This window comes from Salmo trutta, chromosome 28 (assembly GCF_901001165.1).
Source record: "Salmo trutta chromosome 28, fSalTru1.1, whole genome shotgun sequence".
NCBI lineage: Eukaryota > Metazoa > Chordata > Actinopteri > Salmoniformes > Salmonidae > Salmo > Salmo trutta.
In genome coordinates this window covers 43,957,141-43,977,416 of record NC_042984.1, presented here as the reverse complement: position 1 = coordinate 43,977,416, position 20,276 = coordinate 43,957,141, and the positions used below count along the sequence as shown (strand labels likewise).

The following is a 20,276-nucleotide window of genomic DNA, read 5'->3' as shown; positions in this document are numbered from 1 at the left end:
AGGAGTGATAGTAATGATGGTCAAACTCCGTTGTCCATTACGTAACATATTATATAATTCCTTCCTTTTCAACATTGAACGTTCAAATTTCGGTAATAACATTCTAAGATAGTGACAATGGCATGATATTTATTTGTATAGTATTTGTCATTATGATTATGATTATTTTCAGAGATTGATTCATTAATATGTCAGGTTTCTTTGGAATACCTTAAACAACCAAGTCAAGATGGCATACCAGTGTTTTTAATAAAAGAGAATACTTTTTACCTACAAAGGGAACGGCTGAGGTTCCAGATCCAAAGCTTTTCCATCTGCTAAGGATATTGTGTATATCCCTCTTCTTCTCCATCTCCCTTCAGATGTAGTAACATCTTTACTCAATGTCACAGCACTGGCACACCTGATTTAACCAGTTAAAACAGTTCATCATTTTTTTGAACAGGTATGCAAATGCTGGGCTGGAAGAGGAGGCTGAAAAGATTTGGCCCTAAGATCCTCAAAAGGTTCTACACCATTGAGAGCATCTTGAACGGTACGGCCATTGCACTACCCTCGACCGCAAAGCTACAGAGGTGCGGATTTCACTTGGGCTGAGCTCCCTGCCATCCAGGACTTCTATATCAGGCTGTGTCAGAGGAAGGCCCGAAAAATTGCTAAAGACTTAGACTGTTCTCTCTGCTACCGTCCGGCAAATGATAATAGAGCATCGGCCCTCGCACCAACAGGCTCTGTGACAGCTTCTACCCCCAAGCCATAAGACTGCTAAATAGTTACTCAAATGTTAACCCGGACTATATGCATTGACCTTTTCTTACACTGACTCTATGCACACTCACAAGACTACTCATTCACTCACTCACTCTCACTCACTCACTCACTCACTCACTCACTCACTCACTCACTCACTCACTCACTCACTCACTCACTCACTCACTCACTCACTCACACTCTACACTGACACTCACACAACCCATACACTACATACATACGCACACAGACACACACACACACAACTAACTAACTGACTTGCCTGGTTAAATGAAGGTTAAATAAAACATTTAAAATGAATATGTTGAAGGCTAGCTGTATTGGGTGCAGATGACTGAACTGCTCACTTTTGTGTCTGTGTCTGCAGGTATACAGAGGAAGAGGCATACAAAGGTATACAAATTGGTATTGGTATGTTATGCAGATCACATTTAACATCCTCCTCCCTTAACTGTTCAATTAATATATCTCACAGGCCTCTACATTATGGACAAGGTATGTGAATGAAAACCATTAACAAAACAGTTTTTTCATTCACATTTACCACAAAAAACAATGTATGAATACTGTTGTGTGCATGTTTTGTTAATCATCATATTTTTGGATTCAGACTTCACCTTTCCTACACCTCTGATGAATATAACAGGAAATCTGTTTGATCACCATGCACTGCAAATTCATTCTGGCTGTGGATACGGAGAACACATTAACATCAACACGCCAGAGGATATACCCATTGGACTTTGGTATGTCTTCGAAGAACTTATAGTTTCAATATGAAGAACCCCTAAAGGATACTCCAGGAACCGTTTCCTTTTACAGTGTAAGCAAGTAAGAAAGTGTGTGTGCGTGCGTGTGTGCGTGTGTGCGTGTGTGTGTGCGTGCGTGCGTGTGTGTGTGCGTGTGTGTGTGCGTGTGTGTGTGTGTGTGTGTGTGCGTGCGTGTGTGTTATGAAATGGTTCACTTCGGACACCTGGGTCCATGGCAGACCCTAGATGATGCTTTTGCCTACACAATTCCCTCCTCCTGTGCTTCAGGCAGCAAATAATAAAAACTCTGGGAATGGATTAGGGAAAACAACCTGAATAACAAAGGTAGGATAGCTACTGTGGTCTGACATCACAGCTCATGTATTCTCATTTGATTCTCATTCCAAAGTCTTTCCATGTAATGTACATAGAAAACAGGAGGCCTGTACAGGTGTATGTATTAAGGGGGAGAGAGAGCGAGTGAGATGGATAGATTGTGAGATAAAGGTCAATGGCTGTTCAATTCACTCCATCAGTTAGCTGTCAAAATGCATTAGACTAGGTAGCAGACCTAGGCAGCTGTGCATCCAACGGTGCTATGTATACTTGTTCCTGCAGGTGGCACAAGTGCTCCTGTGCATTCTCATTCATATATACAGTATGGGCATTTGTAAAGAGCACAATATTTGTTAATGATGTAGTGTTGGGACGTAAACATAATCAAAGATAGTACTTTCTGATTTGTAGATCATGCAAGATAATGATGTTTTGCTTTCAGTATATACATGAATAAACATTTTTTATTATTGTGTGCAGTGAGAGATCTTTGTAAGATGAGAGAGGAAGATAAATAGGGTGTGAGCGAGAAGGAGCAAGAAAGAGAGAGAGGGGGAGTAGAAAGATGGAGAGCGAGAGGGAGAGACAGACCATTGAGGGCATGGATATTTTATGACCTTTGGCTCAATGCTCAGGGAGCAGAATTAGGCTGTAGAGAGGAGGAGAGAGAGAGAGACAGAGAAAGTGAGGGAGGGAGGGAGATCCAATTCTACAGTAGGCAAATCAGCCAACACTAACAATAGCTCTTCCATATCAGCAGCGGAAAGAAACTGGATAATTTGAATACTTTCACGGCCCTCAGCTGAATTTACATAAAGGGACGTCACAGCCTGGTGACGGGTAATAGTGTTGCATGCCTCTGAGACCACGTGTAAGTGGTCACAGCCTGGTGAAAGGGTAATAGTGTTGCATGCCTCTGAGACCACGTGTAAGTGGTCACAGCCTGGTGACGGGTAATAGTGTTGCATGCCTCTGAGACCACGTGTAAGTGGTCACAGCCTGGTGACGGGTAATAGTGTTGCATGCCTCTGAGACCACGTGTAAGTGGTCACAGCCTGGTGAAAGGGTAATAGTGTTGCATGCCTCTGAGACCACGTGTAAGTGGTCACAGCCTGGTGAAAGGGTAATAGTGTTGCATGCCTCTGAGACCACGTGTAAGTGGTCACAGCCTGGTGACGGGTAATAGTGTTGCATGCCTCTGAGACCACGTGTAAGTGGTCACAGCCTGGTGAAAGGGTAATAGTGTTGCATGCCTCTGAGACCACGTGTAAGTGGTCACAGCCTGGTGAAAGGGTAATAGTGTTGCATGCCTCTGAGACCACGTGTAAGTGGTCACAGCCTGGTGAAAGGGTAATAGTGTTGCATGCCTCTGAGACCACGTGTAAGTGGTCACAGCCTGGTGAAAGGGTAATAGTGTTGCATGCCTCTGAGACCACGTGTAAGTGGTCACAGCCTGGTGAAAGGGTAATAGTGTTGCATGCCTCTGAGACCACGTGTAAGTGGTCACAGCCTGTTGACGGGTAATAGTGTTGCATGCCTCTGAGACCACGTGTAAGTGGTCACAGCCTGGTGACGGGTAATAGTGTTGCATGCCTCTGAGACCACGTGTAAGTGGTCACAGCCTGGTGAAAGGGTAATAGTGTTGCATGCCTCTGAGACCACGTGTAAGTGGTCACAGCCTGGTGACGGGTAATAGTGTTGCATGCCTCTGAGACCACGTGTAAGTGGTCACAGCCTGGTGAAAGGGTAATAGTGTTGCATGCCTCTGAGACCACGTGTAAGTGGTCACAGCCTGGTGAAAGGGTAATAGTGTTGCATGCCTCTGAGACCACGTGTAAGTGGTCACAGCCTGGTGACGGGTAATAGTGTTGCATGCCTCTGAGACCACGTGTAAGTGGTCACAGCCTGGTGACGGGTAATAGTGTTGCATGCCTCTGAGACCACGTGTAAGTGGTCACAGCCTGGTGAAAGGGTAATAGTGTTGCATGCCTCTGAGACCACGTGTAAGTGGTCACAGCCTGGTGAAAGGGTAATAGTGTTGCATGCCTCTGAGACCACGTGTAAGTGGTCACAGCCTGGTGACGGGTAATAGTGTTGCATGCCTCTGAGACCACGTGTAAGTGGTCACAGCCTGGTGAAAGGGTAATAGTGTTGCATGCCTCTGAGACCACGTGTAAGTGGTCACAGCCTGGTGAAAGGGTAATAGTGTTGCATGCCTCTGAGACCACGTGTAAGTGGTCACAGCCTGGTGAAAGGGTAATAGTGTTGCATGCCTCTGAGACCACGTGTAAGTGGTCACAGCCTGGTGACGGGTAATAGTGTTGCATGCCTCTGAGACCACGTGTAAGTGGTCACAGCCTGGTGACGGGTAATAGTGTTGCATGCCTCTGAGACCACGTGTAAGTGGTCACAGCCTGGTGAAAGGGTAATAGTGTTGCATGCCTCTGAGACCACGTGTAAGTGGTCACAGCCTGGTGACGGGTAATAGTGTTGCATGCCTCTGAGACCACGTGTAAGTGGTCACAGCCTGGTGACGGGTAATAGTGTTGCATGCCTCTGAGACCACGTGTAAGTGGTCACAGCCTGGTGAAAGGGTAATAGTGTTGCATGCCTCTGAGACCACGTGTAAGTGGTCACAGCCTGGTGAAAGGGTAATAGTGTTGCATGCCTCTGAGACCACGTGTAAGTGGTCACAGCCTGGTGAAAGGGTAATAGTGTTGCATGCCTCTGAGACCACGTGTAAGTGGTCACAGCCTGGTGAAAGGGTAATAGTGTTGCATGCCTCTGAGACCACGTGTAAGTGGTCAAAGCCTGGTGAAAGGGTAATAGTGTTGCATGCCTCTGAGACCACGTGTAAGTGGTCACAGCCTGGTGAAAGGGTAATAGTGTTGCATGCCTCTGAGACCACGTGTAAGTGGTCACAGCCTGTTGACGGGTAATAGTGTTGCATGCCTCTGAGACCACGTGTAAGTGGTCACAGCCTGGTGACGGGTAATAGTGTTGCATGCCTCTGAGACCACGTGTAAGTGGTCACAGCCTGGTGAAAGGGTAATAGTGTTGCATGCCTCTGAGACCACGTGTAAGTGGTCACAGCCTGGTGACGGGTAATAGTGTTGCATGCCTCTGAGACCATGTGTAAGTGGTCACAGCCTGGTGAAAGGGTAATAGTGTTGCATGCCTCTGAGACCACGTGTAAGTGGTCACAGCCTGGTGAAAGGGTAATAGTGTTGCATGCCTCTGAGACCACGTGTAAGTGGTCACAGCCTGGTGAAAGGGTAATAGTGTTGCATGCCTCTGAGACCACGTGTAAGTGGTCACAGCCTGGTGAAAGGGTAATAGTGTTGCATGCCTCTGAGACCACGTGTAAGTGGTCACAGCCTGGTGACGGGTAATAGTGTTGCATGCCTCTGAGACCACGTGTAAGTGGTCACAGCCTGGTGACGGGTAATAGTGTTGCATGCCTCTGAGACCACGTGTAAGTGGTCACAGCCTGGTGAACGGGTAATAGTGTTGCATGCCTCTGAGACCACGTGTAAGTGGTCACAGCCTGGTGAAAGGGTAATAGTGTTGCATGCCTCTGAGACCACGTGTAAGTGGTCACAGCCTGGTGAAAGGGTAATAGTGTTGCATGCCTCTGAGACCACGTGTAAGTGGTCACAGCCTGGTGACGGGTAATAGTGTTGCATGCCTCTGAGACGACGTGTAAGTGGTCACAGCCTGGTGACGGGTAATAGTGTTGCATGCCTCTGAGACCATGTGTAAGTGGTCACAGCCTGGTGAAAGGGTAATAGTGTTGCATGCCTCTGAGACCACGTGTAAGTGGTCACAGCCTGGTGACGGGTAATAGTGTTGCATGCCTCTGAGACCACGTGTAAGTGGTCACAGCCTGGTGACGGGTAATAGTGTTGCATGCCTCTGAGACCACGTGTAAGTGGTCACAGCCTGGTGACGGGTAATAGTGTTGCATGCCTCTGAGATCACATGTAAGTGGTCACAGCCTGGTGAAAGGGTAATAGTGTTGCATGCCTCTGAGACCACGTGTAAGTGGTCACAGCCTGGTGAAAGGGTAATAGTGTTGCATGCCTCTGAGACCACGTGTAAGTGGTCACAGCCTGGTGAAAGGGTAATAGTGTTGCATGCCTCTGAGACCACGTGTAAGTGGTCACAGCCTGGTGAAAGGGTAATAGTGTTGCATGCCTCTGAGACCACGTGTAAGTGGTCACAGCCTGGTGAAAGGGTAATAGTGTTGCATGCCTCTGAGACCACGTGTAAGTGGTCACAGCCTGGTGAAAGGGTAATAGTGTTGCATGCCTCTGAGACCACGTGTAAGTGGTCACAGCCTGGTGAAAGGGTAATAGTGTTGCATGCCTCTGAGACCACGTGTAAGTGGTCACAGCCTGGTGAAAGGGTAATAGTGTTGCATGCCTCTGAGACCACGTGTAAGTGGTCACAGCCTGGTGAAAGGGTAATAGTGTTGCATGCCTCTGAGACCACGTGTAAGTGGTCACAGCCTGGTGAAAGGGTAATAGTGTTGCATGCCTCTGAGACCACGTGTAAGTGGTCACAGCCTGTTGACGGGTAATAGTGTTGCATGCCTCTGAGACCACGTGTAAGTGGTCACAGCCTGGTGAAAGGGTAATAGTGTTGCATGCCTCTGAGACCACGTGTAAGTGGTCACAGCCTGGTGAAAGGGTAATAGTGTTGCATGCCTCTGAGACCACGTGTAAGTGGTCACAGCCTGGTGACGGGTAATAGTGTTGCATGCCTCTGAGACCACGTGTAAGTGGTCACAGCCTGGTGAAAGGGTAATAGTGTTGCATGCCTCTGAGACCACGTGTAAGTGGTCACAGCCTGGTGAAAGGGTAATAGTGTTGCATGCCTCTGAGACCACGTGTAAGTGGTCACAGCCTGGTGAAAGGGTAATAGTGTTGCATGCCTCTGAGACCACGTGTAAGTGGTCACAGCCTGGTGAAAGGGTAATAGTGTTGCATGCCTCTGAGACCACGTGTAAGTGGTCACAGCCTGGTGACGGGTAATAGTGTTGCATGCCTCTGAGACCACGTGTAAGTGGTCACAGCCTGGTGAAAGGGTAATAGTGTTGCATGCCTCTGAGACCACGTGTAAGTGGTCACAGCCTGGTGAAAGGGTAATAGTGTTGCATGCCTCTGAGACCACGTGTAAGTGGTCACAGCCTGGTGAAAGGGTAATAGTGTTGCATGCCTCTGAGACCACGTGTAAGTGGTCACAGCCTGGTGACGGGTAATAGTGTTGCATGCCTCTGAGACCACGTGTAAGTGGTCACAGCCTGGTGACGGGTAATAGTGTTGCATGCCTCTGAGACCACGTGTAAGTGGTCACAGCCTGGTGAAAGGGTAATAGTGTTGCATGCCTCTGAGACCACGTGTAAGTGGTCACAGCCTGGTGAAAGGGTAATAGTGTTGCATGCCTCTGAGACCACGTGTAAGTGGTCACAGCCTGGTGAAAGAGTAATAGTGTTGCATGCCTCTGAGACCACGTGTAAGTGGTCACAGCTTGGTGAAAGGGTAATAGTGTTGCATGCCTCTGAGACCCCGTGTAAGTGGTCACAGCCTGGTGAAAGGGTAATAGTGTTGCATGCCTCTGAGACCACGTGTAAGTGAATATCTATGCCAACAGTAATGACACATCGCTGTCAAGGCCTGCTGTCAATCCCACTGAGAAGTATTCTAAGAGTGGAATGAAATAAGGCTGGTTTTCTCTCCAGAGGATGATTTTGCTGTGGTGAATGTTGATGCTGTTGCTGAATTTCCTTTTACAGTATTTTGCCTTCCAGCTGTCACTGCATGTGCCCTTATCTTCCTTGCTCTCTCCACCTGTACCCTCGTCTCTGTGCATCAGTTGATCTGGATGTGTGTGTGTGTGTGTGTGTGTGTGTGTGTGTGTGTGTGTGTGTGTGTGTGTGTGTGTGTGTGTGCGTGCGTGCGTGCGTGCGTGCATGCGTGCGTGTGTGTACACAGTATTTGAGTGTGTGTGTGTGCATACAGAGCAGCAAGGGGAACTGCCCCTCCCTACTTTCTAACCCTGCACCCCAACCCGAGTACTCCATTCTGCCACCTTTGGTCTCTTCCCACCCGGTCAGCCCAGTCAAAGTTCTTCTCTGTCCAATGGTGGAACGAGCACCACTTTTCTTGAGCTTGTCTTTTCTTACTAACACTGAAGCTACTTCATTGAGGAAACATTTGACTTACTATGACTGTGATATGTGGTTGTCTCACCAAGCTGGCTTACTATAGGCACAAACTGTAAATTGCTATGGATAAGAGCTTCTGCTAAATGACTAAAACGTAAATATGTGTGCGTGCATGTATGCGTGTGAGTTCACCGTCCAAGTGTGTTTACGTAGTAACCCTGTCTGTGTGTGTTTACGTAGTAACCCTGTCTGTGTGTGTTTACGTAGTAACCCTGTCTGTGTGTGTTTACGTAGTAACCCTGTCTGTGTGTGTTTACGTAGTAACCCTGTCTGTGTGTGTTTACGTAGTAACCCTGTCTGTGTGTGTTTACGTAGTAACCCTGTCTGTGTGTGTTTACGTAGTAACCCTGTCTGTGTGTGTTTACGTAGTAACCCTGTCTGTGTGTGCCGGGTATTTGGGAATGCAGGCGGAGCCCTCTGCTCCAGTGGTGTTGAGGAGCCTGTCTGTCTCACTGCAGTTACTGTTCGAGGACAAGAGCACAACGATGCAAAGAGCATCCCTCCAAAAACCTGGCATTTGGAATGATGTGCCACCCACTGGCTCGTGACAGTTAGGGGGAAAATAAAAATAACCTGGCTGGAGGAGAATTGGTGTTATGTCCTTTTTATATGGTGTGTAAAGTGACTTGACAAGCGCCTTCTTCACTGTGGTTTCAAAAATATTGATTATCTCTAAAAGAAAAAAGAAAAGCAGGACCACTACTTGGGTGTTTCATGAATTTTGCAGTATGTTTGAGGCACACTGATTGGCTTTTGTTTTGCAGTATGTTTGAGGCACACTGATTGGCTTTTGTTTTGCAGTATGTTTGAGGCACACTGATTGGCTTTTGTTTTGCAGTATGTTTGAGGCACACTGATTGGCTTTTGTTTTGCAGTATGTTTGAGGCACACTGATTGGCTTTTGTTTTGCAGTATGTTTGAGGCACACTGATTGGCTTTTGTTTTGCAGTATGTTTGAGGCACACTGATTGGCTTTTGTTTTGCAGTATGTTTGAGGCACACTGATTGGCTTTTGTTTTGCAGTATGTTTGAGGCACACTGATTGGCTTTTGTTTTGCAGTATGTTTGAGGCACACTGATTGGCTTTTGTTTTGCAGTATGTTTGAGGCACACTGATTGGCTTTTGTTTTGCAGTATGTTTGAGGCACACTGATTGGCTTTTGTTTTGCAGTATGTTTGAGGCACACTGATTGGCTTTTGTTTTGCAGTATGTTTGAGGCACACTGATTGGCTTTTGTTTTGCAGTATGTTTGAGGCACACTGATTGGCTTTTGTTTTGCAGTATGTTTGAGGCACACTGATTGGCTTTTGTTTTGCAGTATGTTTGAGGCACACTGATTGGCTTTTGTTTTGCAGTATGTTTGAGGCACACTGATTGGCTTTTGTTTTGCAGTATGTTTGAGGCACACTGATTGGCTTTTGTTTTGCAGTATGTTTGAGGCACACTGATTGGCTTTTGTTTTGCAGTATGTTTGAGGCACACTGATTGGCTTTTGTTTTGCAGTATGTTTGAGGCACACTGATTGGCTTTTGTTTTGCAGTATGTTTGAGGCACACTGATTGGCTTTTGTTTTGCAGTATGTTTGAGGCACACTGATTGGCTTTTGTTTTGCAGTATGTTTGAGGCACACTGATTGGCTTTTGTTTTGCAGTATGTTTGAGGCACACTGATTGGCTTTTGTTTTGCAGTATGTTTGAGGCACACTGATTGGCTTTTGTTTTGCAGTATGTTTGAGGCACACTGATTGGCTTTTGTTTTGCAGTATGTTTGAGGCACACTGATTGGCTTTTGTTTTGCAGTATGTTTGAGGCACACTGATTGGCTTTTGTTTTGCAGTATGTTTGAGGCACACTGATTGGCTTTTGTTTTGCAGTATGTTTGAGGCACACTGATTGGCTTTTGTTTTGCAGTATGTTTGAGGCACACTGATTGGCTTTTGTTTGCAGTATGTTTGAGGCACACTGATTGGCTTTTGTTTTGCAGTATGTTTGAGGCACACTGATTGGCTTTTGTTTTGCAGTATGTTTGAGGCACACTGATTGGCTTTTGTTTTGCAGTATGTTTGAGGCACACTGATTGGCTTTTGTTTTGCAGTATGTTTGAGGCACACTGATTGGCTTTTGTTTTGCAGTATGTTTGAGGCACACTGATTGGCTTTTGTTTTGCAGTATGTTTGAGGCACACTGATTGGCTTTTGTTTTTGAGTATGTTTTCGTTTGCGCATTGACTGTTTGAGCGTTTCCTCTCGTGGCCACAGGCAACAAAGAAGTTGCAGACTCCACCTTTAATGGACAAAGGTACAATTTAAAGGGAGATGCATTCCTGCAGCCACCTTAATAAACAAAACAATACAAATAAACAAGATAAAACTAGTTGCACATTTCAAACAAAACCTAACAAAAACAAACATAACACTGAACAGTACAGTACTAGCTATAGCACAAAGGCATTAAAAACAATATTTTTCTTCCCAAACATTTACAGATTTTCTTAAAAACTTCAAGAAGCAATCACAGACATTGTATAAAAGCATCATACAGTTGAGCAGCTATCTGTATCAGATTATAATTTACAAACTTACTGAAGGATAAATACTTTTGGGCCTATTCCTAACTCGAGAGATGCACACTTTCCATTACATCAGTGCATGATTTACATGAAATTCCAAGTTAGGACTGTGCTCTATACGAGTGATAAATAACAGTAGAATGAGGTGGGGGTGAAAGCAGTCCATAAATTCATGGGGAACTCACAAATCATCTATATATGTAATGTATAGTATACCTTATGATAGCTTTCGTCCAAATCTCTGTTGGTCTCTTCCTTGTGGTGAATTCTAAAGTACAGCCAAGATAATCTCTGGCAGCAGATATGGCTACATCAGGTCGTGATTGGAAGAACATAGGGCAAGTCTCACATGGCACCCTATTCCCCATATAGTGCACTATGTAGGAAATAGGGTGTCATTTGAGATGTAGCCATAATAGACAGTTGTCCTTCATTTCAGCCTTCAGAAGAAGGCTAGCGAGGTGTAGCATGTAGCATCAGTAGGGTGCAAACTTCTGCCTGTCGGGTTTCTTGATGCAGTTGGCTGAGGAGATTTTGGTAGTGTAGGCTGCCAGGGAGGCATGGGAAGGGGCTGCGGTGACAGCGACCTGGGGGGCGGGGCTGGAGAGAGTCAGGAAGGGGACAGACTTGACCCCTAACAGACTGGAGAAGGGCAGGGCGCCGTAGGGGTGGCCCATGATGGGGGTGGGGGAGAGGGTACCCATGGCTGCCAGGGTGGAGGCGGTGTGGGGGGAGGAGGCTGGGGAAGCGGGATGTGTGAAGACCATATTGAGGTCAGCCATGTTGGGGGTGGCCATGGAGGCTGCCTGGGCCGTGGATTTAGCTGTCTCTAAACTATGGAGAGAGAAGAGTGGCTTACAATACAATATAATAGAATACAGTACAATGCAATACAATACAGGTGTATGAATTATCTAAGGGGTTATTACCAGAACAAGAGCACAATGACCTCATTACTGCCTATCCCCAAGTTATTTAACCTTTAACCTGTTATGAAAACAGAATTCCCTCTACCTGTCAAATCCCCTCTCCTACTGATTGGTTAGCCTGGATCGCATTGGCCAATGGCCTTACCAGGAACTGATGAGGTACTGGGCTAGGTTGATGCTGACTGGTGTGCCAGTGATGGTGACGTGTCGGTCATTGGTTCCGTCCAGCTGGCTGCCGATCTTTATCTGAGCCCCCGACACCTGCCTGATCTCATTGATCTTAGTGCCCTGTCGGCCGATGATCGAGCCTATCAGCTGCAAGACATAGAACAATAGATGGATGGACAACTATATCCAGTGGATATCTATTTACGCAGAGATTTTAATCACTTGATTGCGTTCAGATTGCCTAAGAGTTAATTATTACATTGACATTGTTTTGACAGTTGTTTCAAGAGTCTCAATATTGCAATATATCAAACAAAGCTACTGTAGGCTATATGAAAGTGGTGTTGATGATGATGATGCTAACTATTAATAATGATTAAAAATGCTAACAATAATTGCAAAAGCTTGTGTTGAGAATGTGCGTACAGGCTATTGTTGGTCTTCTACGGTCTGTGTATGAAATGCACTCCTCTCTAAACATTGTGATCACATTGTTTGTATGTTATGGCCCTGTCATCTATATCACGCATGTGAAATACAATGTTTTTCCAACCTCTTCCTTAATTGCAGTGCACCGTGCCCCGGTAAAAGAGACAGGGTAGAGAGAGTATTTTTGCCTCTTATTAATCTGAGTAGTCTAAAGGTTATTGATTTCCATCGCCGTGGCAACTTTCCAAACAAATCACTTCCCAAACACGACCCAGAAGAGAAGCATCTCTTGGCTAATGAAAAACGGAATAGGAAAATAAATCAAAACATGATCTATAATCTGGCCAGTTTGTGTAGTGTCTTTTCGCTGACATTAGTTCATAAGATGCTGACATGAGTTCATATTGGGTCTTAGAAGATGTTATCCTCTTTCTATCAGTTTCTGTTTCTAGAGAACAATGGCCAAGGCCGGAGGATCATGCTAGGCCGGAGGATCAGAGTCTAGGCCGGAGGATCATGCTAGGCCGGAGGATCATGCTAGGCCGGAGGATCATGCTAGGCCGGAGGATCATGCTAGGCCGGAGGATCATGCTAGGCCGGAGGATCATGCTAGGCCGGAGGATCAGAGTCTATTCCAAGGGTCTAAGCGTGAGTGCAGGGTGTCAGGCCACAGAGGCAGGGTTATGCTGTCAGATATACGGTGAGAAGCCTTGACAGTGATGGAGTATCACCAGTATGTGTGTGTTGGCAGTTTAATGATGGATGACTGATAGTGGCCCCTGCGACACACACACACACACACACACACACACACACACACACACACACACACACACACACACACACACACACACACACACACACACACACACACACACACACACACACACACACACACACACACACACACACACACACACACACACACACACACACACACACACACACAGTTAGTTCTCCTGCTTCTGTCCTTCTCTCTGTATTTCACATTCCTTTCCTGAGAAGTCACAGTCCTGTTTCGCAGCATCTGATTGGCCACACAGCATCCTGGTTGGTCTCTGGCTATTCTTGGCCGAGCAGATTATTCTGGGAGCAGCTAGCTAGGCACCGGCACAGCCCAGCCAGGCTAAAGAGCAGCCCTGGGAGACAACAAGCACCACTAGCACAGGGATTTGACCAGTACTCTCTCCCCTGCTGGGAGGGAGAATCAGTACCTCAGAACAATCCATTCCTGATGCTTATATTACATTGATTGTTAAAACCATTGTAATCCAAAAACAATGTGGAGTAGAAGGCTCATTTTGAATGTCTGAAGGGCCACTTTCAGAGGTATGTGTAGGAGCTCTAGGGGAAATACCATGCAGCAAATAAAACATTGTGTACGCTGGTGATTACCAGGGCATACACAGTACAGTAACACTGCATGCCTCACCTCAACTGTATCACCTCAGCTGCTACTGTGTAACCGGCCTATATTATCTTAGAATTCCTGCTGAAGTAGTCATTTGGAAAATGACACATGAAGAAGGATGTGGTGGGAGAGTCACCATTTTTATCCAGGCTAAATCTTCCCTAGGCAGAAGTACAGTATATTGCTGACCATGTCTAAGCTCTTCCTCAATGCCCCTCTCTCTGTACCCTAAGGGTGCATCTCAATAGTATATGTGGCCTATTTACCTCATCTCCTTTTCTTCAGCTGCAGTCCTATGGAAGGGCAGGACAGGGGAAAGCAAATGCCTCGTATGTCCACAGATTGCTTTTACCTCTGCTATGTATTCAGATCAGCGCAGATCAAGATAAGCTGATGAGGAGAGGAAGCTGTTTCAGACTATTGAGATGGACCCAGCCTAAATCTCCCACTGCACCTCTAAGAATGGATCTTCAAGCCTACAGTTTTTGCTCTGATTCTGCTATATGAGAGAGAGAGAGAGAGAGAGAGACAGAGAGAGACAGAGAGACAGAGAGAGAGAGACAGAGACAGAGAGACAGAGAGAGAGAGAGACATAGAGACATAGAGACAGAGAGAGACAGAGAGACAGAGAGAGAGAGAGAGAGAGAGAGAGAGAGAGAGAGAGAGAGAGAGAGAGAGAGACACAGAGCTCAGCCATGGCTATGTCCTCTCTGGAACAATGGCTGGAGCTTAGACTCAGCTGTCCCAGTCATGCACCCCACTCTACAGCACCAGCCATTCCACTGACGGTTTGGTATTTAAGGGTTTGCTGGGGGGGGAAACGTTGTCCAACAGTTATGTCTGGTTGGCATGTCATCTTGAATAGGAGAGCTTATTGCATTCTGTCATGGTGTGATTCATTTCAAGACTGTAGAGTACATGAAGTCTCTGATCCATTCAAATAGTTGGACAGCCAGTGCTAGATCATCACAGAGGGCAATCCGAGTAGTCTTCCTTTCCGAATTTATTCCAGCATCTCCGTCTTTTGCTCTGATTGGAGAGGCATCACATGCGGCGTCTGAGTGAGAGGGAGAGAATTGCTGGCAGTTTTTTATTGGCTGTTTTGACAGCAGAGAGAGAGAGTGTCTAAGTAGGTCAGGGAACATGAGAGGATTTACTGGGTACTCATGGGAGTCCCTCCGAGACACTGCAACTGGAGCCCAGACAATAACACCAGGGGATCCATATTGGCTCAAAATCCCCACGACCTTGGGTTAGTCTGGGGTTATAATGACTTGGATAATTAGTATGTTGCCAAGATGTATCCCCTTCTCTCCTTTGAAGTTACCCAAGACTACAGTCTCTCGCCCGCTTTCAACCCTTGAGCATCTGTCTAGCTGGTGTCACCTGCTTCTATGAGTTGTTTACGTGCAATGTGATATTTCTGCTTGGAATGAAGCCTAGAGTAGGTTGTTCTGAATAACAGCATTTTGGGTTAGGGGTAAATTCCATTTAAATTCAGTCAATTTAGGAGATTCATTTAAATTCACATTCAATGATTGAAAAGCGGCAATTATTTTCAATTAGTATTTTTCAAATTTCTTAGAATTTAATTGGAAGTTCAATTCACCTTCTGAATAGACTTAACCCAGAGGATATCTGAAAAAATCCTTTAAATGTAGAATGTAATGTTATGTTCAATTAACTGCTCACATCATTTGGAATAAGGAGCTCCTGCGATGTCTGGGAGTTTGAGTCCATTCCTAGTGAGAGAAAATATGTAATTTAACAATCCCTTTCATACATTAATTCATATATTCATACATTAAATGTGGCTTGCAGGTCAAGCAAACCAGCCACATGAGGTTGGTGGCACCTTAATTGAGGAGGATGGGCACGTGGTAATGGCTGAAGAGGAATAAGTGGAAAGATATCAACAACATCAAACACAGGGTTTCCTTGTTTTTGATGCCATGCCATTCACACCGTTCCAGCCATTGTTATGAGCCGTCCTCCCCAAAGCAGCCTCCACTGAAACCAGCATACTTGACATGCTACGTGATAAATATTTTTAGTGGTATAACGGCTAGATTTAGCTAAGCAGCTAATTTCCATTTTAATAGATTTATGTTTAACAAGCCACCTTTCTCCAGGCTCTCTGATACTGTGGCGGAACACATCATTTCTTATCATACTTTCCCTTTTCACTGCCAAATATGAAGAGCTGTAGGGAGCTTCCTGCCACAAGCACATCATCAGTTGGGGTTATGACATGGATCCCTTCACTTAGCATTGTTGTAACAGGATATGTTCTATCTCTGCAGCTCATCCTTCCCTGACAAACTGTTGATGTTACTGATATTTGGCAGATGATATTAAAATATGACTAACAGAATATAAGACTACTTTTTGTATTTAATTGTACCTTTATTTAACTAGGCAAGTCAGTTAAGAATAAATTCTTATTTACAATGACAGCCTACCAGGGAACACTGCCTTGTTCAGGAGCAGAACAACAGATTTTTACCTTGTCAGCTCGGGGATTTGATCCAGCAACCTTTCGGTTACTGGCTCTAACCACTAGGCTACCTGCCGCTGCATTAAGTGTTACAGTACCACTACAGTCAGTGCCAAGCCAAAATCTAGCTGTAGTATAGTTAGTGTAACATGTTCACTTTGGACTAACATCAGCCATCAAGAGAGGACATCTGGTTCAGTTTCGCTGCATGCTTTCTGATCCCTACATCTCCTACAGCCTTGTTACTCACAGTTAAATGTATTTGACTGCCATTTGGGCTAAATAAAGTAAACTCATACCAGGAAGAACGGTTGTAGTCTGCTGGCACATGGGACTCTGCTGCATGTTCTGCTGCATGGATAGCTGATGTAGCTTGGCCAACTGAGATACAGGAAGAAAGAGCATATCCAAAATATATGTTAAACTTTTACTGCAGTGGGCTAAATCAGGGTCACACAGAGTGTTTCTTGGTAGTCTTAAACAAATCTACTTTGAAACAAAAGTATACACCTCAAACACATAGTTATGGGGTTACAAAAAATAAATCACATGTACCATGTCAGTTATAGAGTTGAAATGTATTCAATTTTGAATTCACATCCCAGTATTACACTTTATATACTGTATATTACAGAAAACTGAAATATAACAAAGCTGTTTGAAATAGAAACACCGGATTTTCGGGCTGTTAAAAAAAAAACGTTTATTCATTATGAAAAATATGAATAATATTCCACCCATAAGGCCACTAGGTCATTTTACTGCATGAAAGGGCTACATAAAAACATTACAGTGGGATAGTTAGGTTACTATATATAACTGCCGTATATATAACCCCACTTACCTCTGTATGTGGAATGCCATATTGGTTTTGTACAGTGTAGGCCTGGAAGAAATCACTCTGCATTAGGCAAATGACAGTAAAAAACACATTGTTATGCCAATAACCACTTACCAGACAGTGTATATAAGTGCATCACAGACATATGTAATATTTATACAGTATACTACATCAACAATGGCTAAGTATGTGGAAGCAAAGTGCATTTGTTGTGTATTGCAAAGTGGTTAGTGAGTATTATACACTTGCTATATGAATGTATAACTTGTGGCTCTATAACAGACTATATAAACCCATAAAATGCATCCATAATGTATTACACAACACATGTTGCACATAGAAAGCATTTCCAGCATCTTTAATGTGATTGCACTTCAGTCCAGATTGGACATCATCAGGGGTCTGCAATCTTCACAGCAGAGTGAATTTAACCAACCTTCATATTCTGTAACGTGCCTCCTGTAATCCCCTTCTGTCTCTCTCTCTCTCTCTCTCTCTCTCTCTCTCTCTCTCTCTCTCTCTCTCTCTCTCTCTCTCTCTCTCTGTCTCTGTCTCTCTCTCTCTCTCGCTCTCTCCCTTTTCCTCTCTCTCCTCTCTACCCTCTTCCTGTCTCTCTCTTCCCCTCCTCTCTCTCCTCCCACCCATCCTCTTTCTCGCTCCTCCTCATCTATCATAAGTCAGGGGGGTGTCCATGTATCCCCAATGTCAGGCCAGACAGCAGCTAAACTCAATTCTGACCGACGGCAGCAGTCTGGCTAGTATTACCACTCCATGGAGACGTTAGATGCAATTCCCTATTATGCACCAAAATGACACAATCAACTCTAAGCACAGGAAACAATGTCAAATCATTGGTAATACTGTCATATTTGTATCACTAGAAGAGATACAGCAGGATCAATAACCATGATCGACTTAAGGGAAAATGAAAAGCTGAAAAGTCAATAAGTATTCAACCCCTTTCTTATAGCAAGCCTAAATAAGTTGATGAGTAAAAACGAGCTTTAGAAGACACATAATAAGTTGCATGGACTCACTCTGTGTGCAATAATAGAGTTTAACATGATTTTTGAACTCTGTACCCCACACATACAATTATCTGTAAGGTCCCTCAGTCAAGTAATGAATTTCAAACAGATTCAACCACAAAGACCAGGGAGGATTTCCAATGCCTCGCAAAGAAGGGCACCTATAGGTAGATGGGTAAAAAAAAAGCTGACATTGAATATCCCTTTGAACAGTTATTAATTACACCCAGTCACTACAAAGATATAGGTGTCCTTCCTAACTCAGTTGCCAGAGAGGATGGAAACCTTGGGATTTCACCTTGAGGCCAATGGTGACTTTAAAACAATTATAGTTTAATGGCTGTGATAGGAGAAAACTGAGGATGGATCAACAACATTGTAGTTACTTCACAATACTAACCTAATTGACAGAGTGAAAGAAGGAAGCCTGTACATACAATGTTTGCAACAAGTCACTAAAGTAATTCTGCAAAAAATGGGGCAACTTTTTGTGTAGATGGGTAAGAGAAAAAAATATATTTAATCCTTTTTGAATTCAGGCTGTGGAATAAGTCAAGGAGTATGAATACTTTCTGAAGGCACTGTATGTGTCGTCTGTAGTTATAAAGAAAGGTCCTAAACAAGGCTTCTGTAACATCACAGAACAGGATTAAAAGTAAGAAAAACTGTGATTTTCAAAACCTGCAATGAGTTTCTAGCCAGAGGGACTGTATTTTCTTTCTCCCCATGTACCTGCGAATCTTATAGTGAAAATCACTGTTTTAAAAATGTTTTAACTGTTGATGATGTTTTCGGATAGAACTTTTTAACTTTATATGTTTATCTACAAAACATAGAAATGCACCGTTTTCACATATATACACTGTTATTGTGCTGGAGATAATGAAATTGCCCTTTAAGACCACTTTTGAGGTATGAAAATGTTTGAAAACTATTCACCATTAAAGGTGTCGGTGACATCAGATCATCTGACACTCACCTGATGCAGGTCAAGACCACCCTGGGAGAGAGAGTACAGAGGGTGGGGGGAAAAGTCTGATGCCTCAAACACCTAAACACACACACACACACACACACACACACACACACACACACACACACACACACACACACACACACACACACACACACACACACACACACACACACACACACACACACACACACACACACACACACACACAAACACACACACACAGGGAACATACATTATTACTATTATTTACCTTTATTTCACCAGATAATGTTAGGTAGCTCACTAATTACATACTGTATATACAGTTTATCTAGGATAAGCTAAGTAGACATACTAATTGTAAAACATAAAAGCTAGAATCATGTAATTAATCAACAAGAACTAGCCTTTTAAAGTGTCCTCCCAGAGCACTTTCAACATCATATACAAATATGGGAAATTCCCACTGACTACATTCATTTTCCAACTGAAATGTATCACTGAAAACCCCTTTGGAAATTTAAAATAACATATATTAATGTTTTCTTCCTTCCTTAGATCAAATATGTCCCGAGTGGTCCTTGGAGCTCCATGTCAAACTCTCTCACGCACACCTGACTGGCTTATGGTATGAGTCACCATCCAGCCGAGTATTTTCCCATTCCTGTTTATCCTCTGACAAATTACACAAACACACCTTATCACTGCTCTGGATTCATTAAAGTAGTTCATCTTCCTCTGACCATAGATTCACCCTGCACTTTAATTTGATATGTTATCATGAGCTCTATCTCAACACAATACCATATCAAACATTTGAGAGTAATGCTCAGACAGCTCATATGCTGTAACAGGGTTTGGATCACCAGCGCAGGCAGGCATAGAAGCCAGGATCCACCGCAGTTGAGCCGAACGCTAAAGGTCTCTAGACTGAGTGGCTAAAATGTTTCACTCCATGCATCCTAACATCACCCCCACCCACAATCTCATCCCCCCCCCACACATACTGTACATATAGTACAACCCCCAAGTAGCAACACTACCTCATATCTTCATGGGTTGAGTCATGGGGTAGCATTGAGGTGCATCATGAACCATAACTAAGGATCTTACATAGAATAGTGCTCTAAAGTCCCTCAATAAGTACACTGGACTATATTTCACATGACACGTCTATACAGGGTGTGGATGGGTTTGTGGCTTTCTCACTTGGTTGCCAGAGATGAGGAGGGCTCCTGGGGAGGGGCTGGGCCGGTAGGGAATGGTAGCACCCTTCGGGGGAGACTGGGGAGTCAAACATAGGTCAAGGTGAGATATCGAAACACCTTTATTACCAAAATAAATATGACAGATGCAAGTCAAAA

The 20,276-nt window shown here is 44.5% G+C and overlaps 1 protein-coding gene across 3 annotated transcripts in view; it reads right to left on the bottom strand.

Annotated features, from left to right (window-relative positions):
* Positions 1 to 10,355: 10,355 nt before the first annotated feature.
* Positions 10,356 to 20,276, bottom strand: part of LOC115166311 (poly(rC)-binding protein 4) — a 67,799-nt gene continuing 57,878 nt past the window's right edge. For 2 of the 3 annotated variants that reach the window (XM_029720213.1, XM_029720215.1), the window contains 7 exons: positions 20,122 to 20,196; positions 18,937 to 19,008; positions 16,933 to 16,989; positions 16,388 to 16,469; positions 15,284 to 15,333; positions 11,729 to 11,898; positions 10,356 to 11,488 (listed from right to left, as the gene is read on the bottom strand). In XM_029720213.1, coding sequence (XP_029576073.1) covers positions 11,131 to 11,488; positions 11,729 to 11,898; positions 15,284 to 15,333; positions 16,388 to 16,469; positions 16,933 to 16,989; positions 18,937 to 19,008; positions 20,122 to 20,196 — 864 coding nt within the window. In that variant the 3' untranslated portion in view covers positions 10,356 to 11,130. The remainder of the gene's footprint in view (positions 11,489 to 11,728; positions 11,899 to 15,283; positions 15,334 to 16,387; positions 16,470 to 16,932; positions 16,990 to 18,936; positions 19,009 to 20,121; positions 20,197 to 20,276) is intronic. The other variant, XM_029720214.1, reaches the window with a different exon arrangement.